Source organism: Boeremia exigua (assembly GCF_020726555.1).
Source record: "Boeremia exigua strain MPI-SDFR-AT-0100 chromosome Unknown C7974scaffold_15, whole genome shotgun sequence".
NCBI classification, from domain to species: Eukaryota; Fungi; Ascomycota; class Dothideomycetes; order Pleosporales; family Didymellaceae; genus Boeremia; species Boeremia exigua.
The window spans coordinates 119589-142071 of NW_025763532.1; the positions used below are offsets into that span (position 1 = coordinate 119589).

General features: G+C 48.8%; 7 protein-coding genes across 7 annotated transcripts; 3 read left to right on the forward strand and 4 right to left on the reverse strand.

The window, feature by feature from the left end:
- Positions 1-672, forward strand: C7974DRAFT_323209 (uncharacterized protein; the record flags this gene model as incomplete). Its single annotated transcript, XM_046138885.1, has 1 exon — positions 1-672. A coding segment is annotated over one exon (672 nt), but the record flags the coding sequence as incomplete, so codon positions are not given.
- A 2489-nt stretch (positions 673-3161) lies between these two features.
- Positions 3162-5146, reverse strand: C7974DRAFT_369072 (cytochrome P450; the record flags this gene model as incomplete). Its single annotated transcript, XM_046139929.1, has 6 exons — positions 4567-5146; positions 4485-4515; positions 4291-4428; positions 4087-4216; positions 3396-4035; positions 3162-3345 (listed from the first exon to the last, which is right to left on the reverse strand). Exons 1-6 carry the CDS (start codon positions 4890-4892, stop codon positions 3162-3164), a joined length of 1449 nt encoding a protein of 482 aa, XP_045991258.1. The 5' UTR covers positions 4893-5146.
- Positions 5147-5678: 532 nt separating this feature from the next.
- Positions 5679-7617, forward strand: C7974DRAFT_418344 (amino acid/polyamine transporter I; the record flags this gene model as incomplete). Its single annotated transcript, XM_046144151.1, has 7 exons — positions 5679-5764; positions 5806-6010; positions 6105-6327; positions 6382-6457; positions 6533-6721; positions 6773-7002; positions 7067-7617. The coding sequence occupies 7 exons, from the start codon at positions 5679-5681 to the stop codon at positions 7615-7617; spliced, it is 1560 nt and encodes a 519-aa protein (XP_045991259.1).
- Positions 7355-9199, reverse strand: C7974DRAFT_77463 (fungal-specific transcription factor domain-containing protein). Its single transcript, XM_046147252.1, has 2 exons — positions 7807-9199; positions 7355-7666 (listed from the first exon to the last, which is right to left on the reverse strand). Exons 1-2 carry the CDS (start codon positions 9058-9060, stop codon positions 7619-7621), a joined length of 1302 nt encoding a protein of 433 aa, XP_045991260.1. The 5' UTR covers positions 9061-9199; the 3' UTR covers positions 7355-7618.
- Positions 9200-12131: 2932 nt separating this feature from the next.
- On the forward strand, positions 12132-13820 carry C7974DRAFT_437730 (alpha amylase; the record flags this gene model as incomplete). Its single annotated transcript, XM_046145212.1, has 3 exons — positions 12132-12558; positions 12607-13202; positions 13254-13820. The coding sequence occupies 3 exons, from the start codon at positions 12132-12134 to the stop codon at positions 13818-13820; spliced, it is 1590 nt and encodes a 529-aa protein (XP_045991261.1).
- Positions 13821-16876: 3056 nt separating this feature from the next.
- On the reverse strand, positions 16877-19814 carry C7974DRAFT_380964 (UDP-glucose,sterol transferase; the record flags this gene model as incomplete). The annotated part of the gene is made up of 6 exons (XM_046140564.1): positions 16877-17067; positions 17150-17802; positions 17837-18187; positions 18252-18842; positions 18896-19637; positions 19697-19814. The coding sequence occupies 6 exons, from the start codon at positions 19812-19814 to the stop codon at positions 16877-16879; spliced, it is 2646 nt and encodes an 881-aa protein (XP_045991262.1).
- Positions 19815-20446: 632 nt separating this feature from the next.
- Positions 20447-22431, reverse strand: C7974DRAFT_369073 (ferulic acid esterase; the record flags this gene model as incomplete). The annotated part of the gene is made up of 3 exons (XM_046139930.1): positions 21972-22431; positions 21288-21922; positions 20447-21230 (listed from the first exon to the last, which is right to left on the reverse strand). Exons 1-3 carry the CDS (start codon positions 22176-22178, stop codon positions 20447-20449), a joined length of 1626 nt encoding a protein of 541 aa, XP_045991263.1. The 5' UTR covers positions 22179-22431.
- Between the last annotated feature and the right edge of the window lie 52 nt (positions 22432-22483).

Consider the following 22483-nt stretch of genomic DNA (forward strand, 5'->3'; position numbering starts at 1 on the left):
ATGAATCTGCTACACATATTGCTCCTCGTCGTGCTTGAACAATTTACTGGACAGGCATTTGCCCAGATCGACTTAGGAACCGCTGCTCGTTTCGGTATCGTCGCCAGCTCCGCGATTACAAACACAGGAAATACCGTCATCACAGGCAGTCTTGGTCTGTCTCCAAATACAAAGGACTCCATAACCGGCTTTCCACCGGGTCTGTCAGGTGTTGTTTACGCTGGAGATGAAGTTGCCGATCAAGCACGCCGGGACGCTCGCACAGCATACAGCAGCGCAGGCTCACTGGCACCGACGTCTCAGATAGCTGCGGCAGACCTTGGTGGTCAGACTTTGGTGGCTGGAATTTACACCTCTCCTTCAGCAGTCGGCCTCACAGGGACGCTCACATTAGACGGTCAAAACGATCCAAACTCGCTATTTGTCTTTCAAATCGGTTCCACCCTTAGAACAGCTTCATCAGCATCTGTTGTTCTCATCAATGGTGCCCGAGCTTGTAATGTGTACTTCCAGGTCGGATCGTCAGCTACTCTGGGTAGCTCGACCAGATTCAACGGCAACATCCTCGCTCTCACATCGATTTCTCTCCTCGACAACGTTAGAGTCAACGGTGGACTATTCGCACTCAATGGTGCAGTCACACTGATCAACGATCGAATCGTGTCTCAACAAGAGTGCATTGCGGTCACACCTACATCGAGTGTTGTGCCTGGAAATCCGTCTACTGCAATTTCCCAATCTCCGACGGAGGTTTCGAGCGCTAGTGAGACACCTATTCCAGGAAGTACGTCGACACAGCAATCGGATATGACAACTCCGCCTGTGTCTTCAGCAACAGTCACATTGTTCCCACCAACAATCACTGCAACAGCAACAACAGACCAACCCGGCCAACCAGACCAGCCAAATCAACCAGACCAGCCAAATCAACCAAACCAGCCAAACCAACCAAACCAGCCAGATCAACCAAATCAGCCAAATCAACCAAACCAGCCAGATCAACCAAACCAGCCAAATCAACCAAACCAGCCAAATCAACCAAACCAGCCAGATCAACCAAACCAGCCAAATCAACCAGGCCGGCCAAATCAACCAAACCAACCAGATACTCCAAGCAACCCTGGTATTACAGTCACCACAGAGTCCATGCCCAGCCGTATGCAGCCAAGCACGCCTGATATTCCCATGACCTCAACTCCAGTCAGCCTCACTGGTTCGACCCCGTCAGTTACTCTCACCAGCTCAATTACTTCCAGTATACCAATCATCATAAGAACTACAACCTCCTCGAGCGAGTCTCTTACAGAGGAATCGTCAAGGCCGATTATTCCGGCTACGACTTCTAGAGTGCTGTCCACTATCAGCTCCTCTACCTTACGCACAACAACAACCCCAACGTTATCAAGGCTTTTAAAGACAGGTTCTTTATCAGTTGATTCGTCCAGGATATCGAGCACCTTGTACAAAATCATCAGTACGACAAGGTCATCCAGGACTTCGAACAACGGGACATTCTCAACTCGCCATTCGCAAACCAGTCATACGCGTCAATCAACCTGGCAAATCAGCTCGTCCGCTTCTGCTGTAACTGTCGACAACAGTTCGTATCCCGTGTTCACATCGAACAGAGGTTACAACACTACTACACCCTCAAGCTCCAGTCCTGGACCCATATCTGGCTCATCAACTCATGCCATCTATCCAACTGCCAATACAACCCACATCAATGGTACTCCCTGCACGACAATAACTTATTACGAACCGACCTGTGCCTGCACGCAGACGACCATCGTGCCAATTGCATACACACCTGGTCCGGTTTCACATGGTCCGACCTTCACGCCCGCGACCGTGACGACAGTGAGTGGTGTAGCGTGTACAACAGCAAGCTATTACGAGCAAGCATGCGATTGTGTTCTGAGTACCCATGTACCAATCATGACGGTACCCGATAGCGCGAGCATTCACACTGTACTCAATGATGTCCCATATGTGACATCGAAGCATTACGAGCCGGAGTGTGGATGCGTGAGGACTGCGACAGTGCCTGTTCAGGTTGCTAGCAGTACAAACGCTGAGGAAAATACTTCCGAATGCATAAAACCTACTAATACACTGTAAGTACATATCTAAGTTATGCTAAATAGAATACGCTAACAATGCTTAGACTACTATGTATATCAGCGTGTTTAAGTACACATATACCTATGTAAAGTTCTAAGCTAGATTATTATATATCTATTCGAAACATACTTGAAGACGCTATCCTTCTCAAAGCATTCCTTGACATAGGCGAGAGCCACAGACTTGACATCCTGGCTGATGGCGCCAGTAGGCCGCGTGAAGTTACTGCCGCTATCGGGGATGAGAACATCGATGCTCTTAGACGTAGTTTTGTGGAAGACTTATCCAATGTAAGACATCTTGAGTTGGTTTCGAGACGAGGAATCTGAGTAAAGTAGGCGAGAGGAGTTTGTGAGATGAGTAAGGAAGTAATAGAGGAGCTAGTTTGAATTTTTTCGCGGGTGTATTCCTTTACTGCATCGATGCTCATACTACCCTGTTTCAGTTTCAACAAGACTGCATTGGGGTCAACTCATCGGGAGAGATCCCAAAGAACTCGCTGGCGCCGGCGCCTGACAATGCATACGAGCCGTAGACATTTCAGGCAACCAACCACGGCCCGACCTTCTTTACATGCCGATGAGAACAGTGCAAGCTTGGTGAACAGAGCCTATGTATCATGACTGAGCACGCGGTAATATCTTCGGAGGCCGCTATTGGATGGTTTCCCGCCGGACGGGGCGGCAACCGTAACGCAAAGCACACTGTGAAATCAAGCTGGAGGCACGGTGGCGCGAAGAAGCCTTACCGGCAATTGTACGGACCATGAGATCTTGGTCAGACGGGTTTGGAGCGAGACAGTCTGAGCGAGGGTTGATATGCTGCATGTTGCAGCGGCTGTGACGTTCTTTTTGGTGGGAGGCCGATAACTCGTTGGGATAGATTGCCAAAAGCAGTTATATGGTGAAAACTGCCCCTCGGTCCGTTCCGGACTGCCTGTCATCCCCTATCTCAATCCTCGTACAAAACAGATCCTTAGAGGACAGATACCTATAGTAGCTAAGATACTTATAGGTCTAGCCTAGTATACTCTTCTCTTATTCCTTAGCCATAATGTCTTCATATAGCTCAAACCTAATCCTGCATAGCTTGCCCTTTGGCGCTGACGTTAGTGGCGTATCCTCAAATTTCATCAGATCAGCGTCCATTCCATCCGCCGGGTACGTTCGATACTGCGAGTAGACACGGCAAAGAAGTGCTCGCATCTCGGCCTGGGCAAGACTAGCACATATTAGCAACAACCACACGCTTAGAGTAGCGTCCACACTCACTGTTTCCCAATGCACGTCCGGGCGCCAAACCCAAACGACATGTTCAACCGCTGGCGCTCGAGATTCTTGGATTCGTCGGCCCAGCGTTCAGGGATAAAAGCGTCTCCGTCTGGAAATACGCCCGCGTCGCGGTGCAGTGTGTGTGATTGGCAAGCCACGACCGTTTTGCCGGGAACAAAGTATCCATCAATCACCCTCCCCTCCTTGGGCACGTAGCGTGGGAGCGACATCGTACCTGGTGCATACAGCCTCAGCGCCTCTTGCATGATCAGATTCAAATATGGCAGCTGATCTAGCCGATCACCAGGTCGGACAGCCTTCAGCTCGTCGTGTAGTCTGTCCATGCGCTCATGGTTGCGTGGCTGTGAGAGTTCCCAGATTAGGAAGCACAGCGTGTCGCCAGTTGTTTCCAGCCCAGCGCCCAAGTGGTCAAGGCACTCTGAGATGGCCAGCGGAGTGTCAAAGTCCTTCAGGCTGGCTAGTCGAGCCGCGACGGTGTGAGGCGAGAGATCGTCGCGGGCGTATGTTGAGGTCACGTACTCGCGGATAAGCTTGTCGGCAAGGATGTTCTGTTCGGGTTCGGGGTGCAGCCATGTCCAGAGTTGGAGCAGGTAAGGTGTGTAGTAGGCGAGCACTTCTTCTGAGTTGAGTCAATGGTGATGTACTGATGAAGGTTCGTAGCACTGTTTACCGTTACGCTGCTCGCGGTAGGATAGGAAGTGGACAATGCGTTTGTGGTCCTCCTGGTCTAGGGAGCGCGTCCCAAAGGGGTGGAAGAGCATTGAAGTCACACAATCCAGCGCATACGCGTGAAGGAGAAACTAAGCAGAGTTGGTTAGGAGGCTCTTGGGAAGCTGAGAAGCTAGAGAGTTGGTGAGCCAACAGCTTTACTTACGTAGATATCTGTTGACTCCGTCTTCAAGCATTCTTGCATGAAAACATTGGCACGTTCCGTTATGGCGTCAAGGACCTTCGAGGCCAAGATATTGGTGTTAGAATACCTGTCTGCTAGTGGTTTGCGGATCTCGCTATGCTATCGTGATAGTAAGCGTCAGATTCATGCAACATCACGATTCGTCCAAATCTAACCTTCTTGGAGTCAATGGCAGTGAATAGATTTCTGAACGCAGTCATTATCCGAAGTAACCAGGCAAAGAATTGAAAGCCATACATATGACCCTCCTGACGAAACAGATCGTAGAATTCGGTCTTAACATAGTCTTTGCTCCCGGTGCTGTAGATCGCTTTGGCTGCCGCCGCGGAAGCGAAGTGTGCATTTGCGGGGCCGAGGCATATTACAGGCCCGTAGCGCAGATGCAGGTTATGTATCCAAAGCCGCTTGGTGCCATAAAACTCGTGGTACTTGAAGGGGAGGTCGGAGAGCTTGAGGTACCACGGACCTGGAAGTCGCCTCATAGGGCTAATCAACAAGCGTTTGAATATAGTCCATGCCAGTACACCAACCAAGGCGAAATTGAGAAGTTGGACGTAGAGCATGACTAATGGTGCAGTGTGACTTCAAGAAATGCTAGAAGGGAGGGTGGGAATGGAGAGACGTCCACTATATATACGGGTGCCATCACAGGCGAGGCCGGTATTCTAGACTTACAGTACCACCTGGCCCAAAAGAGGTGGTGAAGCGAATGAGGCAGATCTACCGCAAGCGGGGGTGGCGTCTCGAGATAATCTGTCGGATGTGTCAGTAGCTTACCGAATCCACGGAGGCTTATCGAAACTGAGGATGATTAGAGCAGACGTCTTTTGTGGTTCGCAAAAGCGAAAGATTGACTGTAATCAGACCAGAGAACAGGCTAACCATATGCAGGAAAAGTACCGCAGCATCTGTTGCCGAAGTCCAGCCGTGACAGACAGAAGCGAACGTTCCGCTTAGATGTGGCGACCCTATGATTCCAACGGTCAAAAGGCTCCATCTGAGATAAGGAAAGATAAAATGTGACGAGATGTGATCTCCCTCGGCGCTATGGGTTGCGACTTCGCAGCTGAATGAGCGTTTCGCCATGCACAAGGAAAGAGCTAACCGCTTTGGGCGAACTTACCGCAATCTTCTCTATCCTGTAGACGCTGATAGCTTCTCGACACGGATACACTCTTGAGATAACCACCTCGATATCTGTTTACCCGATTATCTCAGCCACATGAACCCGACTTAAGTCTGGAACTTATAGATAGTGCAGCCCGCCTCTATTCCTGAATTCGAAACTTTGCTCTCCAACAACTTCATCTTTGTTGTTACAGAGAGGCTATCTAATCCCACTTGCAGCTATGGAGGCTCGAAAGATGAACGCTGCTCAGTCGAGCTTGTACTCTTTGGTGTTGCCCAAGTACGCAAAGCCACCTTCCACTGTCAAGTAGACCATGCAGTATTAAAACGCTTAGCTAACACTGTCAGTGTATGGTTGTTCGCAGCTCAAGCACTTGTCATCGGGATCGGTGCGGGTGGTGTTCCTGTTCTACTCTATGGAACCTTGGGCTGGGGCTTCCTTATGAGCCTTCAGTGCATATCGTTTGCCGAATTTTCGTCTGCCTACCCGTCGAACATTGGATGCACACTCATAGCTACGAAGCTGGGTGGAGAGAAGTATGGACGTTTCTGTGTAAGTCTGTTGTTCGTGGTTGAAGTTTCTATTTCTTCATTCCCTCTCTTTGGTTGTACACATTTGCGACACGTAGTAATTGAACGACGAGTAGGGTTTCGCTACGGGCTATTTGCACTTCGTTGCAGGACTGGTCACTCCTGCTGCGTTATTAGCGGCCAATGCGCCCTCGATTGCCGCGATCGGAACTATGGCCAGTCCAGATTATGTGCCCAAAACATGGCACATTTTTCTCATCTATCAGGCCACCAACGTGCTTTGTACCTTCGGCAGCGCTCGAAGCTCCAATTCCCTGGATCGTCTGGCAACCTTTGGAGGTACTTCAAGTTATGTTCGCAAAGACGCATCATGATGCTGACATTTTGACAAAGGCTTATCTTTATTCATTATCTACTTCGCTTCATTAGGTACCATCATTGCGGGTGCAAAAGAGCCTGCGCCCAGTCGGTATGCCACCTTGCCCATTCCCTTCAAATCAGTGCACTCTCGCCAAACATAACGTATCTAACAACGATATTCAAGGACAATTTGGTTTGACTTCGCGAACACTACCGGCTGGCCCACAGGACTTGCTGCTCTGGTCGGAGCAAGCCTACCTTTGACAGGCTTCGGGCCAACTCACTGGATGATGAACATGGCCGATGAAACCAAAAATCCCAGAAAGTCGCTGCCAATTACGCTTCTGATCCAGCAAATTGGTAATATCGTCATGTAAGACACCAGACAATGATGAATTATGATATATTCGCTGACGGTAGAAAGGCTGTTCCTGTTCTTCCTTGCCATAGGATATGGCGTTGGCGGAGACTGGAACGCCATCCTCGAATCTCCAGTCTACACTCCTTTAGGAGCCATTCTCGACTATGCGATTCCATCGTGGCAGGGCGCAGTCACAATTATGGTTCTTATCCTAGCCTTCAACGTGCTTAGCCTTGTGTCCTATTTCAACGCGACCATTAGACTAATGCACGGTTTTGCTATCACCGGAGCCAGTAAGCTCAACCTGAAGGACCATTGGTCAAACCAAGTGAACTTCTGTGCTAACTTGAGTCACAGTGCCGGGATCCGCTTATCTAGCTAAATACGACATCGAACGCAACGAGCCGGCCAATATGCTAAAGGTTACCTTTATGGTCACGACGTTGCTGGGTACGCTCATCTTTGCCACTTCTGCCGTGCTGAACACTCTTGTTGGAGGTTGCATGACATTGTACTTTGTCGGCTACGCTCCCATGTTCATGGCTCACATCCTGACGGGTGGCCAAAATCTCGGTGACAAGGGTGTATTCCGCTTGCCGAGGGCTTGCAGTGTCCTGCTGGCAGCCCTTAACATCGTCATAGTCGTTTTCCAAGCAATCTCTTTTTCATTGCCGCCCGAGAGCTCTCTGCAGGTGGACAGTATGAATTGGGCGTGTGTCTGCACGGGCACCGTTCTCTTGTCCGTGGTCCTTTGCTGGTTTTCCTACGGTAAGGATCACTACAATCTCTATGTCACACCATCGAACGGTGAGTGCATTATCCAGGGTCTCGACAACTCGGATGAAGTCAACTGTATGACGTCTCACACCGATAGTAAGACAGCATCGAAGGAAGTTTCTGTTCCTTGAGCTACGAGTCGGCTTCAAAACCATATAGTAGCTCGGTATTTTTCGTCAACTTTTATGCGCGTAAGCAATATGTATTGTACAATTTATGTAGCCTCGCATGGTCGAGTCACTTAAGGGAAATAAGATCATACCTTTTGCAACCCAGCACGGCCACAGCAGGCCAGGCTGATGATCCCGGATATGCCATACCTGTTTCAACATCCTGACCAGCATTTCCGGCTGTTCAGTTCCCTGATGCAGCAGCAGCACCTTTAGTACAACCACGGCCCGCAGATCTTCGTCGACTGCTTCGCATCCCGCTACGCAGAGCGGGAACAGAAGCGCACCAAAGGCTGGCGAGTTTTGTGGGACTTGCAACACATGATCTAAAATTTGTCGCACGTAGGACCGGATGAGGGGCGCAGTGAACGGAAAACCTCTCAATCGCGAGTAGAACAGGAGTTCTGTGGACGCATGCATAGCGGCATTGAGATGCACAAGCGGTTGTAAATCGTTCAAGTCCTTAGACTGACACCATGTGTGGAAATTTCCCGAGGCGGTGAGGATATCATCCTCAAGCGCCGTGGCCTGGGCTGCTTCGTCGACGTCGAAGGAGCCGCCGTCGTTACCGATCGAGGAAAAGCACCGAAGCTGCAGCTGAAGTAACCGACCGAGCTCGAGTAGCGGATTGACGAGATGCGCCGAGAAGCCAAAGATAGGATGCGTGACCCAGTGGCTGAAGACGCGAGAGAAGTTCTCATGTACCTCGTGCTGACGGAGCTGTATGCTTCTGTGTATTCCCTTCGTGACTGGAGTAGTTCGCACCTGTAATGAACATAAAGTTGAGATATCTGCCCAGCGAAGCAGCGCCATGATGAGCTGGTACTCTTGGCTCGATGCAAGAGGTGTACTTGATGCGATGTCCGCGAGGTAGGCTGCTGCGCTTCTGGCAAGCTCGAGGCAGTTCTGTTTCCGGTCTTGTTCACCTAGATGGAGAAACACGCCCGTTGCGATAATGGATAGCAACATCTTTGGCTGCATAGAACCCAGCTCGCGCTTGGTCAAAGCCTGTATCGCTTGAGAGCTGTAGTAGTCTGGAGAGATAGATATGGTTTGTGTCCCTCTGTATGCAGCGTATTGCTGCAAGGAGAAAGAAAGCACGGCTGCGAGGAGACACGGACTTGTCAGTGCCAGTTGCGGAAACAAGACTAAAAAGGGATCCTCAAATGATGATTGGTGTCCGACTTCTTGGGGTTCGAAGCAGAGAAATTTCTTCAGGAAGCCGACAACAAAGAAGTGCCAAAGAAAGCGCTGCGAGATTGGTCCGCCGGTTGTACGAGACCAGACAGGTAGATGCGTCTCGGGTGTTGTGTAGTTGTGTCGGACGAGAAATTGTGTCATCTCAGCGGTGCTCTGCTCGGTGACTGCTGTCGATCCGATTACACTGTCTTGGACATCTTGCATTTCATGGCTGGCAGGGGAGAATGTCGGAGACGGCAGAGAGGGCCTTTCTAAATTCGAGGTTTGGCCCAACGATAAATCGATTAAATCAGATGTAGCAGCAGCATCCCGTCTTTCCACAGGTTGGAGCTCTTGTTCGGGAGCTGTCCTCTGAACTTCCGCACAGATTGGCTCAACCCTGACGGATCGTCGACTTCCTCCTGCTGGAGCCAGCCAGACCTTAAAGGTTCGCTTCTCGCACACATTGTTGTCCTTTACGCATTGGGAACATCTTGGCAAAAGATGATCGCACTGGCGGCGGTGTCAGTTCGTGTCGGGCAGAGCCTTGAAGCAAGAACCACCTTTCGCTTTTTCTGCGAGCACCGGAGGCAAGACCCTTCTGTACGCTTTCTCTTGTTGCGACATGTGGACATGTCTCCAAAAGAATGCTGTCTGATTTATGGAGGATTAATAGTACTGGATGACAGCATCAAAACATTGAATGCGTCTTTGAGAGTGATATTTGGGTTGAATCTATCGTACGAAGGTTGAGGGGAAAGAGTACGAGATTGCGTCACATCACGTGGTGAAGAATCTCAATTGGCGTTCCCGAGTTCTGCCGAAGCAATTCCCGCTAAAGCTTGTGTTAATTCCAATCAGGCCTAGGCGGCCCCGAGATATGCGTTAAAATACCTATCTTGCAGGGCCCGTGCGATGGTACAAGCAGGACCACACAGACGATCAAGCCCTAAACCAACTTCTTGATGTCTCGTGGAACCTGGAATGCATTGCTGTTCATTTTGAAAATGCATCATTCTTGATGGACCATTCTTGGCCGTGATAACCTCGACCATAGAAGCGTTTCTACGACTTTACAACGTCTACGACTCTACACTATCTACGAGAAGGTTAAAGTGGATTTCGACTCAGCGTCTGGAATAGTGAGGGGCTATGTACATGTCAATGAGCAGGTGGAATGGAGCTATCGAAGACTTGGTCGCATCAATCGCGACATCAACTGAACAGGAGCTTAACATGAGTGTTTCGGCCCTACGAAGGTCTGGCAATGCGGACAACGAAAAAAGGCTTCAATTGGAGGATAGCAGGACGCTACGATATGCGCTCATAGTGATGAGACCGGCGATCGTTGGCTCAAGACATAAAGCCGGCTAAAACGACATAACGTACCTGGTAGGTATTGGAGACTGGCTTACCGATGGCTCAAGCAAATTCACGGTGTGGGCCAACACCCAAACACGTGCCAAAAATGCAGTGCTCTTTCTGAAAGACGCTAGCGGTCACGGAAAAACCCATATCTGCTCACACGCAAGACAGTATCTCAACAACAACATCAAATTTGGTCAGCTCTCGGTAGCTTGGTCGACCTTCGCAAGACAAAATATGTTTGCATCTGCAAAGTAGGAAAACAAATCAAGAAATGACAAGGAACCCGAGAAGAACATGGAAGGAAAGGAGAACTAGGGGACAGAGCCAACGGATGACAAAAAAAGGTCAAGCGAGAGGATACAGCAGTCTACGCTATACTGTTGGCTTTGGTCTGGCAATTAGCGGAAAACGACATGAGTTGTCAGAACTCTGTTGCCAAACGATTTCCAAATGTGTCGAACTTTACCGAGTTCGTCAAAGTTGTGAAACGAATTCATTGTGAAGTTTTGCTTCAGTGCAAACGACGATTCGCATCGGCGTAAACTATACTTCCTTGACACCGATGGCAACAGTACACGTGCGGACGAATGGACCAAGTCCCTTCTATGCAAGATGCAGAAGGATATAAGAAAGATTCAGCGAAGTCTAAGATAATGTCAAGCCAGCATGTTGATCTCGATGCAAAAGAGCATCTTTCAGAACACCTCCGATGACAATTTCGAATGTTGCTCCAAATTCCAGTCACCCCTAGACAATCGCGATATCAACGCTTGTAACATTCGCTGATCATCAATTGCGGGACCCCTTGGGACCAGATTTGAAGTTCACAGACCGATCGAGATACTGTATAGTCTGAAGAAGAAAGTGGTCTGCACGTTTTGGGATAAATCTCAGGATGAAATCACCTGACGCATCCTCGCCGATCTCATAGAAGAAATCAATCCCATTTGATGCAAGTGAGCGAGGCACATATGAACTCTGAGGACGTGCAGCAGACCTTGAGGAAAACGAGACTTTTGACAAGCATCTTTAACAAGGTCATTGTTCCAAAACAATTGATGAGGCTAGACTGAAAATTGCGGTAACGAAGAAAGAAGGGTATTTATGGTATTGCTCTCTTTTATCAAGGAGGATCAAGAGATTCTATACAGGAGTGGGAAGACGTATGTTTGAAGATGAAAGCCCAGGCACCCTTGTCACAAGAGTTGAATGCGCTGTTGATTGAAAGTGCACAAAAGGTGGCATCCGTATACATCGATCTTGCTCAAGATCAAAAGACCGACAAGGAAGCTTTCTCTAAACATTCTGCGAACCTCGAACATACAACACCTGGGCAAGCGAATCCCTTCACGTGGTGGCTCGTGGCATGTGTTGAACCGGACGATGATGAGAATGAGGACGAGGACGAGAAACCAAGGGATTGCGGACAAAAGGAATGAGCGAAGAGGAAGAAGGGATTGAAGACAACAATAGGGTTAACTAGTACCAGGCACGTGTACTCCGGAGTCCGGATGCTTTGTAGCAGATACCCATTTCTAGACCGTGCGCGGCACCGCGTCAGATCCGAAACGAAGAAATACGCTGAGTACGACCCGGTTCTACCCGCGTCTATACTGAAACACACTAGTCTTTGTAAAGCAAGACTAGCATCGAATAGATGGGCGACCAAAGCTGGTACGGTGAGTACGGTGGTTTACAACAGTGCACACATTTCGGTGGTTTTGTGAGTTCGAGTGCGAATGCGATCTTTCGCATAGAGTCTAACAATATGATATTGAAAAAGGAGAAGGAGAAAATGGACACAATACCAAGGCCGTTGCGGTTGCAAGTCAGATTAGATGGTGGGAGCTCTTTTGAGCAGTGGCATCTTCTCAGAATATATATTGTCTCCTGTATCGCCGCGACTGCAGCTCAAACCAGCCTTCAAGATGGTTGCACAACTCTTATCAAAACGCCCTGATCACGAAGATACCCATAAACAACCGACATCTAAGAACCCGGTTCTTTTCGAAGCCTTTGAGTGGCATTCACCTGCGGATCACAAACATTGGCAGCGACTGCAGAAAGCACTACCCGATCTTGCTTCGATCGGAATAACTGAACTGTGGCTACCTCCGGGATCCAAGGCCAAGGATGCCGAAAGCAATGGTTATGATATTTACGATGCGTATGATTTGGGAGAGTTCGATCAGAAAGGCACCGTGCCTACCAAATGGGGTACTAAGCAAGATCTCGTTGATTTAGCTGTAGAATGCAAGGTTCATGGTATTGGCCTGGTATGGGATGCCATACTCAACCATCGGGCGTTTGCAGATTCTACTGAGACGGTCTCGGTAGTTGAAGTAAATCCACGAGGCAAGTGAGGCTCGCTCCATGCTGTTTTCCCCTGTTAATCTCAATTAGATCGGACAGAAGACCTTACGGAGCCTTTTGATATCACAGCGTGGACAAAGTTCGACTTTGCCGCGCGGGGCGGGAAGTACAGTCCTTTCACGTACAACAAAACCCACTTCAATGGCACAGACTGGGACCAACGGACGGAGAAACGTGCCATCTACCGTTTTGTAGAGGGCGGCAAAAATTGGGCACAAGATGTAGGGAAATTGCAAGGCAATGCTGATTATCTCATGCTGGAGAATATTGACTACACTAATTCAGAGGTGATCAGAGAGACAGAGAAGTGGGGGGAGTGGATTGTGCAGGAGCTTGGACTAAAAGGTTTCAGGCTCGACGCGGTTCAGCATTACTCCTGGAACTTTTCTAACAACTGGAGCCAATACCTGAAGAAGCGTACTAATGGCGGTCTGTTGTGTGTTGGCGAGTTCTGGCACGGCGATGTCAACGTACTTCTTGAGTGGATGGACAACATGTCGACCGATTTCAGACTTTATGATGTGCCACTCATGTATCGCATAGCTCGTCTGAGCCAAGGCGAGGACACAGATCTGCGAGAGGTCTTCCGAGACACTCTGGTGGAGAGGCGGCCCAACAATGCAGTCGTGAGTCTGATTCGTTGGCTTTATCCGTCGGCTTTCGCTTATATCTCGCAGACTTTCGTCCAAATTCACGACACCCAGAGGGGCCAAGACATGGATACCCCTATCCACTACTCCTTCACACCGCATGCATACGCACTCCTTCTACTTCGTCAAGCTGGCCATCCGTGTGTCTTCTTCGGCGATCTGTACGGGATACAAGGTCCGTATCCAGAGCCGCCGGCATGCTGGGGCAAGCTTCCAGACTTGATTCTTGCCAGGAAGCTGTATGCTTACGGACAACAAAGCGACTATTTCGAGCGCAGTGACTGTATCGGATGGACTCGTCGCGGTGATTCGGTGAACCCGAACGGCTGCGCAATCATTATGTCATGGACGCAAGGTTCGAATGTTGGAGACTGTACGTCTGCTCTGACTATGGATGTCGGCAGCGAAAATGCCGGTGAGTCATGGACCGATGTCCTAGGATTTGAGTCATGCACGGTCGTTATTGATGGCGATGGTAGAGGGACGTTTCCATGCCAGAAAAATAGCATTGCGTGCTTTGTGAGCGATGCTGCGAGGGGAAGGTGTCGATTTCCTGTGCATTTCAATGCGGATTTCCTCGGTTTACTTGAATAGATTGGGTTAGAGGCTGGCTTTCTGAAGACAGGAAAGCCGTGAGATATACTGGTCTAACGGGTTTTGTAAGTAATCACATACATGTAACAAATTTAAGCCTGGTAGTGTTGAGCATGCTGTGCAGCACCTAGGCAGCCAATGTTACGCGTCTCGAGGCTTGTGCTCATCCCGAGTATGTATGTACTACAGAAAATCTCACCACGAAATAGCCCGATAAAACTACATGATTTATGACTTCATTATAGCTCGTACAGCCAACCCGCTAGTCTGCAGATTACAAGAAGCTACAGTAGACTACTTCTTATCTTCGAACTCGCATACAATTGAGGAGTTTGTGCATGTTCTGTTTGACGTGCGATCAAAAAGGCCGTTTTACTCTAGCTTTAGTAAACAGAGTTCTCTCCATCTTAACACATGAGCACGTCTATAGTGAATGAGCACTTGTATTCAGTAAGATCCTAACCATGTGCTCGTATCTTTCATGCAAAGTTACTTCAGTTGCGGTGCCCTACCAATGCCGTGTCCTGTGTATTAACGCTACCTAGTGAACAGCACGCGCGGGGTAAGTAGGCACTACGCACACATTGGGCCGAAATCGGACCCTCTTCTCGTATTTAGGCTTTAACGGTGTAAACGCGCACTGCAGATACAGTCAAATCATGTCTCTACTGGTTTGAACGACTCATCTATGTTTGCGCTTACACACAAGACTATTTGCAAAAGCGTGTTGACGAACACAGATAGCAAGCACCCGTTTGGCTCCAAAGCTATTATCACGACGAGGACGACAAAGGGGGCTTTCCACCTGCCAAAGCATGTGCTGAGTACGTTAATAGCAAGACTGAACGAAAAGTGCTTCCTGATCCAAACGCAACACCCTCCATCGAAACCTACGTATGGCCAGTCGGGTTCGTCGGCTTACGACGCGTTGCCTTTGGCCTGGATCAGGTTCAGAACTTCAGGCCACACAACTCGAGGATTCGATTATGCTATTTTTATGTCTACTACATCTACCGAGCTTAGAGTCAATCTACTTCAACGGCCCGCGCTGCATTGGACAAGAAGGCGATGAACATGATGCCGGTTTCAAAGTCTCGCCCAGTGTCTCTCAAGCCCGGGTCGCATCGTAGCTGAGCTGATTAAACATCAAGGTTCCTCTTGAGAGCATGATTTGGTTCGGATACAACGACCGAACGGCTAATGGATGCGAATGCACTACTTGTCATGCTAGCCAGCTCGCTGGATTCCTTGGTCTCAAGCAAGTCTCGCTCAGTATCAACGATCTTGCATTAAGCGTGGAGTATGCCGTATGTCGGATCGATACGAGATCTTATAGGGCGCAAAACGCAAACTTCTGTCTTGAAAATGAACTCATTGTCAGTCACATTGCAAACAATTTCCAGGACAGCGTGGAAGTACTTGTTCTTTGGGGTGATGCAGGTAATTGCCTCCTTATTGACAAACGCTAGTCACTATTTTTAGAGTCTGCAAAACTCAATTTCATTCGGAAGGGATATGAGGGGCTAAAGGCGATATTCCTGCAGCAGCCCGAGTCGACAGGACCAGCGGATGTGGCAATTCGCTTCCAAAGGCCGTTACAGGAGGCGCAGCAGCGGCTGTTGATGTCATTATCTCAATTGAAGGAAGACCAGTGATGCACTCGCTCAAGCTCCCAGAGCCGGTGGAAGGATACCATCATAGAAACGATCAGGATGACGTTGAGCGGATTCAAAAGTGTATATTCGATCCGTTCAGCGGGAGAAGGAGGTACTGCAAAGCATGAGCCTCACATTAATTCGGATGTGACCATCAACACGCTACATTGGGAAACGGTCTTAAATTAACAGAGACACATTCCAGCTGTCATGACACAATGCAGAAGAGCGCATAGGAGGTTGATCCTACCTGTAACTCAGCTATGATGTACGTTGACGAAAGCTTTGAATGTTCCTGTATCCTTACTGTATCCTTGAAGTTGCGCTGGCTCGTAAAGAAGGCCTTGAAATACGGACCAAGATCGGGGAGCGACGATGCCTTACTAGCTTGTGTCGAATGCTAGTGCTCTCCTGCTTGCTCAAAGCAGGCGAACTCCTTGTTGTCATGTGAATCTAGGTCTCTCCAAGCCACTCAGAGAGTGCTCAACTAACAAGGACCTGGGATTTTCGGCTAGGCCACAGCGGCAGGGGGCATTTGTTTCTCCATATAGTTAGAGAGCTCGCAGCAATTTGAAACCAGCGACTTTGAGGCGTAGATGGTCGCGCGTGAGGGTAACTGTCTTGGGTCGAACGCGAAGCTTATTGTACACATTCGTGATACGCTCGTCCAGGACGGCCATACCCTTGGACATTCAAGCTCTTATTGGTTATGTGACTTGTGACAACATTTTCGACCGACACGACAACGTTATTTAAGCTTCAGACTAGGAGGAAGCTAACAATGTTTATAAAGATTTATTTAAGAGAAAATGAGTAGCAGACAGAAGAGACTTATATTTTGTAGTCACCAATTGTAGGTTTTCTAGAGTCTGAATCAAGGGGTCTGATACGTATCAACCGTGTCTAACCAATTGCCTAGGAATGAAAACATGGTATGTGAATAGGCGTTAACTTTGGAATCTAAATTTGGGGTTAGTTAATACCGTATATTAGTCAAGAGCTGTCAGTTCAAGATGTTATCATTCGCCCCTAGTACAACTACTGCTCCGACTTCTTTTATTCGACCATATCGGGTACCCACTGTTATAGGTAAGTCGCGACTCACTAACGAACATTGCATGAGACAGTTTGCAATACCTTTTGTTAGTTGAAGTTCATTCTTGTTCTGCATGCGTAGTTTTGGATAAAGTGGGAAATGAAATTTAGTTCGCAGTTCTTGGTACCCTTGCTTCTATTAGAAACATCCCGAATCCGGGCCCCATAGATGCAGGCTTCAAACAACTTCTTCTCTATTGTATTTGCAAACCGGAAAGAAGGCCACTCTTATCCAAGAAGCTATGAACCTGACAATGACCAGCTTTGGTGTGGAGGAAGTAGATTGGCCTAGCAAGCCATGACTGTTCATTGTCGAAATGATTCAAAGGCAGCCACAGCATCCGCTATTGTAACATCAGGATCTCTCAAAACCTCAAACTGGTGTTCACTCTGTCGATGACGTGCCTGTGCAACGGAATCACCTGTCGCCGAGTGATTCGCCTTCCTTACGCTTCTGTATATGCCTTGTCCCGGATAGGCGACTATACCCAGGGCCGCTATATCAATGTTGAGTCAGTCATAGGTCGATGTTTTGGTGGGCATAGATTGTTGAAAAAGAAACGTAGAAGAAGTACTAACCTGACGACGCTTTTGTGGTAACACTAAGCAAGCCTTTGCCCACGCCTTTGATTACGCCTAGGGTGCCCTCTTTCCTGCCCCCCCGGACTGGCTCCATGCAAAGATCAGACAGACCGTCCGCAATTCCGAACGCCAGGTGCTTGCCAGCCTTGGCAAAACCTGATTTCCAGTCTGTCACATAGCCATAGTCGCGGACATGGCCTCCATACAGCAATGGAACGGATCGCAAACCTTCAGTAATTGCCAATGGCATGTCCACATATGTTGCTCGCGTGACATGTCCAGCTAGCCTTCCTACAGAAGAGACTGACTTGTACGCTACTGGGCCTATGCAGCTTCTTTGCTCTCGCTTCTCCGTCGCGCTTGGTTCACTGGACCCAGTTGAATCGTGTGCTGACCACTGTTGAGCACTACTTGGGTCAACATTATGGCTCCTGGCAGAGACCACTGCGTCGTCTCCAGAGCGGGACTGTTGATATGCTTGCACCGGTTTCCTGACTATGTCCATGGTGTCATACAGGAGTACTTTTGACATAGTGACGGCTGCAGATATCGCTGCACTTAAAGGATCGTATCGTGAAGCTTCTATCCTTATCGGTTTTACTTCTAGCCTTTCAGAGCAGAGAATTGGTGTCAGCCTTGCTTTCTTTGCTCTAAGATACCATACAATGCTCTTGGTTAACTCACAGCTCTAGCTTTCCGGGCGATATTTTTGCGCTGACGACCAGTGTCCTAACCGCCAAGTTCGATAGTCTCAGAACACCCTTCGAGCTTTTGTATTGCCATACCGCTGGCTCCTTGGGAAGGATGTCGCAATGAAGATTTTTCACAGGTAGGTTATCGTAGAAAGACTGTACCGCGGCCGCAACTCCGGCTTCGGCTCTCATTTGTGCTGCTAGACCTTGTGCCGCACTCAAAGCACCTGGTGTAAGGCAAAATTCCAATGCTTCGATGAGACATTCGCGAGTCAGCGATTGGTGGGAGACGGGCATTGGGCCTGCGCCGGCGGCTCCGACCATGGTACCCCAGAAAGGTTGGCTATGACGATACGTCAGTGTCGACTTATACACATGCGAGAGAATAGTTCAGTTGCATTACTTACTCTCCGAAGAAAGGTATGATGAAGGTTGGCCGCCCGTGAAGTAGTCCACAGGCTGTGGTTCCTGCGCCACCGTGATGGACCACTGCCGCCACATGCTGAAATAGCCATTCATGCGGGCAATCTCCAAGATATAGAATGTCGTCATCTTGGTACTGTGGGTCTCCATTTCCACCCAAACCGCCCCAGCCTTTAGAGATGATGGCTCGAACTCCGGTCGCTTTCACCGCGTCCAATAGCATACGGGTAAGCTCATCAGGATTTTCAAGCACTATGCTACCGAATCCAATGTATATAGGAGCGGAGCCGTTGTCCAAGAACTTCTGTAGCTCGGAGTCTGGAGTATAAAGAGGTGGGTCACGGAAGAAGAATCCGCAGACATCTGCGCAGATTAGTCCGGCCTTCCTGCAAACCAAAGAGGAAAAACTAATCATACCAATATGGGACCCCCAGTCTGAAGGCTTGGGTACCAGTGCTGGGGACCAACAGTAGGTGAATGGAATCCCGGGGGTATTTGGCAGATTCGGTCCTTCCGAACCTGTAATGGGCTCTAGGTCGATTGTACCACGCCACTCATTAATAACATTTCCAAGTCTTCAGGGTGATTGGTTACTAAACGCGTATATAAGATCAATACAAATACTGACCCTTGCCAAGTCATCCACTCGACCACACTGTAGGATATGTAGTTTGCAACTTCGGGATCAATCGAAGTGTTCTTCGTGATAACGTTCGCCAGTGGGTGAGGAAACGCTCTAGTGTTACTCCATGGCATGGTAAACATCAGATGGACCGGAATGCTCAACGCTTGAGCGCAGTGAACATGTGCAAAGCTGGGCGGATTAGCTATGATGGCGTTGGCCACAAAAGGGGTCCCTGTTATAGGGTCTGCTTGGACACATGATTGCCAGCATCCTTTTAGGATTTCTGCCACCATCTTTTGCTTCTTTTGAATATCGCCAGACTTGAGCGATTTGAGGCTTGGTATAAGCCCTGGGTTCTTCACCATATACGCCATTAGCTCAGCTGGATCACCCCCAATGGGAAAGAATTCCAGTGCAGACGCACGAACAAATGCGGAAAATGTGTCATGCGTGGCTAGGCGGACTCGATGCCCGTGTTTCTTCAATTCTGTCCCAAGTGCAATAAAAGGTTGTACATCGCCTCGGCTACCGACAACTTGTATTACGATGTTCAAGGTGGGAACAGCCGATTGCGATGAGCTCAGACTCTGGATCTTGGAGGTAGAGTTCCGACGGTTACGAGGTGATTCTGACGAGGTAGTTGAGTTGGGATCTGGTTCGTGGGTAACGGACGCTACGGCAGGGACGCATCTTGCCAGCGTCTTGTAGAGGCTGGAGTCAACATTCAAATCGACCCGACCATCATCTGTGTGTGCGGGTCACTAAAATTGTCTGATAGAGCCTCATAATTCCAAGGCTTAGTACCTTTTGTCGTGGTCCAGTCCGACAATGTCTTGGTAGACACAGTCGCCCTGTATGGAGGAGGTGCATCGGTGTCTTCATACTGCTGGAACAAGATCTCTTCGACTCGACTGGAAGCCATGGACGACGTGGAAAGGCGGAGGAGGAAAAGAAGAAGTGCTTGCGATGCCAACATCGGATCTTTGAGACGGGAGAAAGTAACGAAGTCGCCTCTGCCTTATCATACGATTATGTAATACGGGCATCGTATGCACTGTCCATGCTTTACCGGGTACCTAGGTTGTGTCTCAGTTCTAGCGTTTCGAAACGGAGTAGGTTCCAAGAGGCTGTAGTGCGATTGCTCTATCAAAGTTTCCTCCAACAGGGATATGTCTTCTGGCGAATAAAACTTTGAGTAAATACTGGAAAAAAGCCTTGGCAGGCTAGTCCTCTATCTACCACAAGGTTAATAGGAGACTAAAGACCGAGTTTCGATCTACAATTTCTCTACATTAGCTAAACATCACCTGTTTCATTGCCTAAATGAATTACTCATTACTGTTAGAACCAGTGAACTATGAGAAGAGTGAAGAGGACGGTATTGCACGAATGTCTTTAAACAGAATTAGTTGGGTGGCTACAGGTTGTATTGGTAGACTGTAGACCGTTCGTTGCCATGTAGGAACAGGGTGGAGTGTCTCAAGTATATATACTAGGCCCTGATACCTATAGCTAACCCATGTGTCGGCCCAGGGAGCTGACAACTATTGTTTTCTACTGACACACCCAAGCATTCTCGTCCGTATGGTCACCTGGGCCAATATAAACGTTCCGTTTCGGATACTTGCAATGCTTTCGCTTGTACAAGGGTTTTGTGTTGCTTGTTCCTCGAATGTATTCAGGGGCCTCTCCTCGCTCCACCCAAGCCACAATGCGGGCTAATACATTGTCGTCCGGATCTTGGTCAAGGGCATTGTCAATGGCTCCAAAAGAGTACATCCCTAATCCATACGCACCGTTTCCTAGAGCGCAGTGACCCATCCCACTGACACGGAAGTAGCGATAGAAGGAGTCAAGTGAAGAAGGTGCTAGCGACATTGTCTCCGCCAAGCGATGGTAATAGAGGGTACTGATCTCCGAAGAAATGATGTTATCTTCCATGCCATGGAATGTCAGGAGATTTCCACCTCGGTTTTGGAAAACCGAAAGGTCAGCGTCGAACGTGCTGATATTGTACGGGTTTTGAGAAAGTGCCACGGCGAAGTCTTCGCGAGTCAGAGTCTTTGGGTCGAATGAAGGATCATACACAACGTATTTGAACCATTCAGAGGCAAGCATGGATGGTTCTCCCGAGAAGTATGTGCTGTAGGTCGTTGTCTCGGTGCCTGGTTGCAGGCGTGGATACAAAAGGGCCCCATCCACACCGTAGAGGGGCTCGTACAGAGCACGTACCGTTGCTGCCTGTGCACCGCTAAGGCATACCGTACTGTCGCTCGTGCCTTCTGAACATATCAAAGGCTCAAATTGAGGATGGCACAGATCTGTGTCTTCGATGATTCTAGGGGCAGAGCAGTCAGTGAGATGTGCGGATAAGTGGAAAATAGTAAACTCATACCCATCGACCGCACCGTCCAAAGCATCACATTGATTCAGCACCTCCTCATGAATAATTTGCCACAGGGATTCCGTAATGAATGTCGAAGAGTTGGTCTCAAAACCAGCCAAGGTACTGAGGTAGCCTCCCCAGTTGATTAAATTGACGAAGTCGAGAGCCGGAGCGGCAGCAACAATGCCGTCGAAAACGTCAGGAAAGGACTGAGCCAGCTTAAATCCTTGTCTACCTCCACCTGAGCAGCCCATGAAGTAAGACTTGTGGATATTCTCTCCATAAAATGTCGTTGTAACTTTCTTTCCTACCACACTTCCAGTGTAAATAGCGCGATAGACGTAATCCTCCAAAACATCGGGCTGCTGGAAGAAGGGCTCTGCGGACGAACCATTGTGACCATTATTACCGCTGACAGTTGCAAACCCCGAAGAGGATCCATAAGACAAGTCCACATACTGTACACAGCCGGAAAGACCACCGTTGCCTCCACTGAGAAACCTGCCAGTCCAGTTGGACGGCAACCAGGCTTCTAGAGTCATGCTGCTAGTGTCGGAAGTGTTCACAAGCATGGCGATACGGCATACGTCGGCGCGAATGACTTGATAAGGAGACGAGCCTTGTGCCTCGATGCATGATTGGGGCTGGAAAAGTCAGACGAACGCAAAGAGTTGAATCAGCATGAGAACTTACAAAATCTGGTACAGATAGGTTGTAGCCCTTTGGGAGATACTGGCTGAATTGTACCTTTACATTGGGAACATGTAGCTCCGATGCAAAGGTAGTGCACACATCTTCGAAGGTACGATTCAAGAATATGGCATGTATCGTAGGGCTGAAGGCTATCGCAACGGCGACTGCGAAAAGGTAGTAGTTCTGTATAAAGTGCATCCGGGACATCGAAGCAGAGCGAGTGAAGGTAGATTCATGTCCATAAAGACGAAGGAAACGTTGCCTCTACATAAATCCATCATGTCGCTGGCTCAACAGAACGGCTCAAGCGTATTCTTGCGTGCTATCGTATAAACTCGTGTCTTTCGCCGCAAGCTCGCAAGCGGCAAGAATATGTGAGGATTGATTGAAGCGAGCAAACAGCAGTCAGTGGGTCTAAAGAGATTACTACCTGGTTGTAATTCGTCTCAAGTTCTCCATTGTGTCAGGGTCTACCCGATGCATACCCGCCACCTGCTGGCTTACAATACAAT

Excerpts from the sequence above, each read along its gene's own strand:
- C7974DRAFT_77463 (XM_046147252.1), bottom strand. The coding sequence starts at position 9,060 with ATGCAAGATGTCCAAGACAGTGTAATCGGATCGACAGCAGTCACCGAG. Across the intron at positions 7,667-7,806 it reads TGGTCAGGATGTTGAAACAG|TTGACGAAAAATACCGAGCT; the intron begins GTATGGCATATC and ends CGCGCATAAAAG.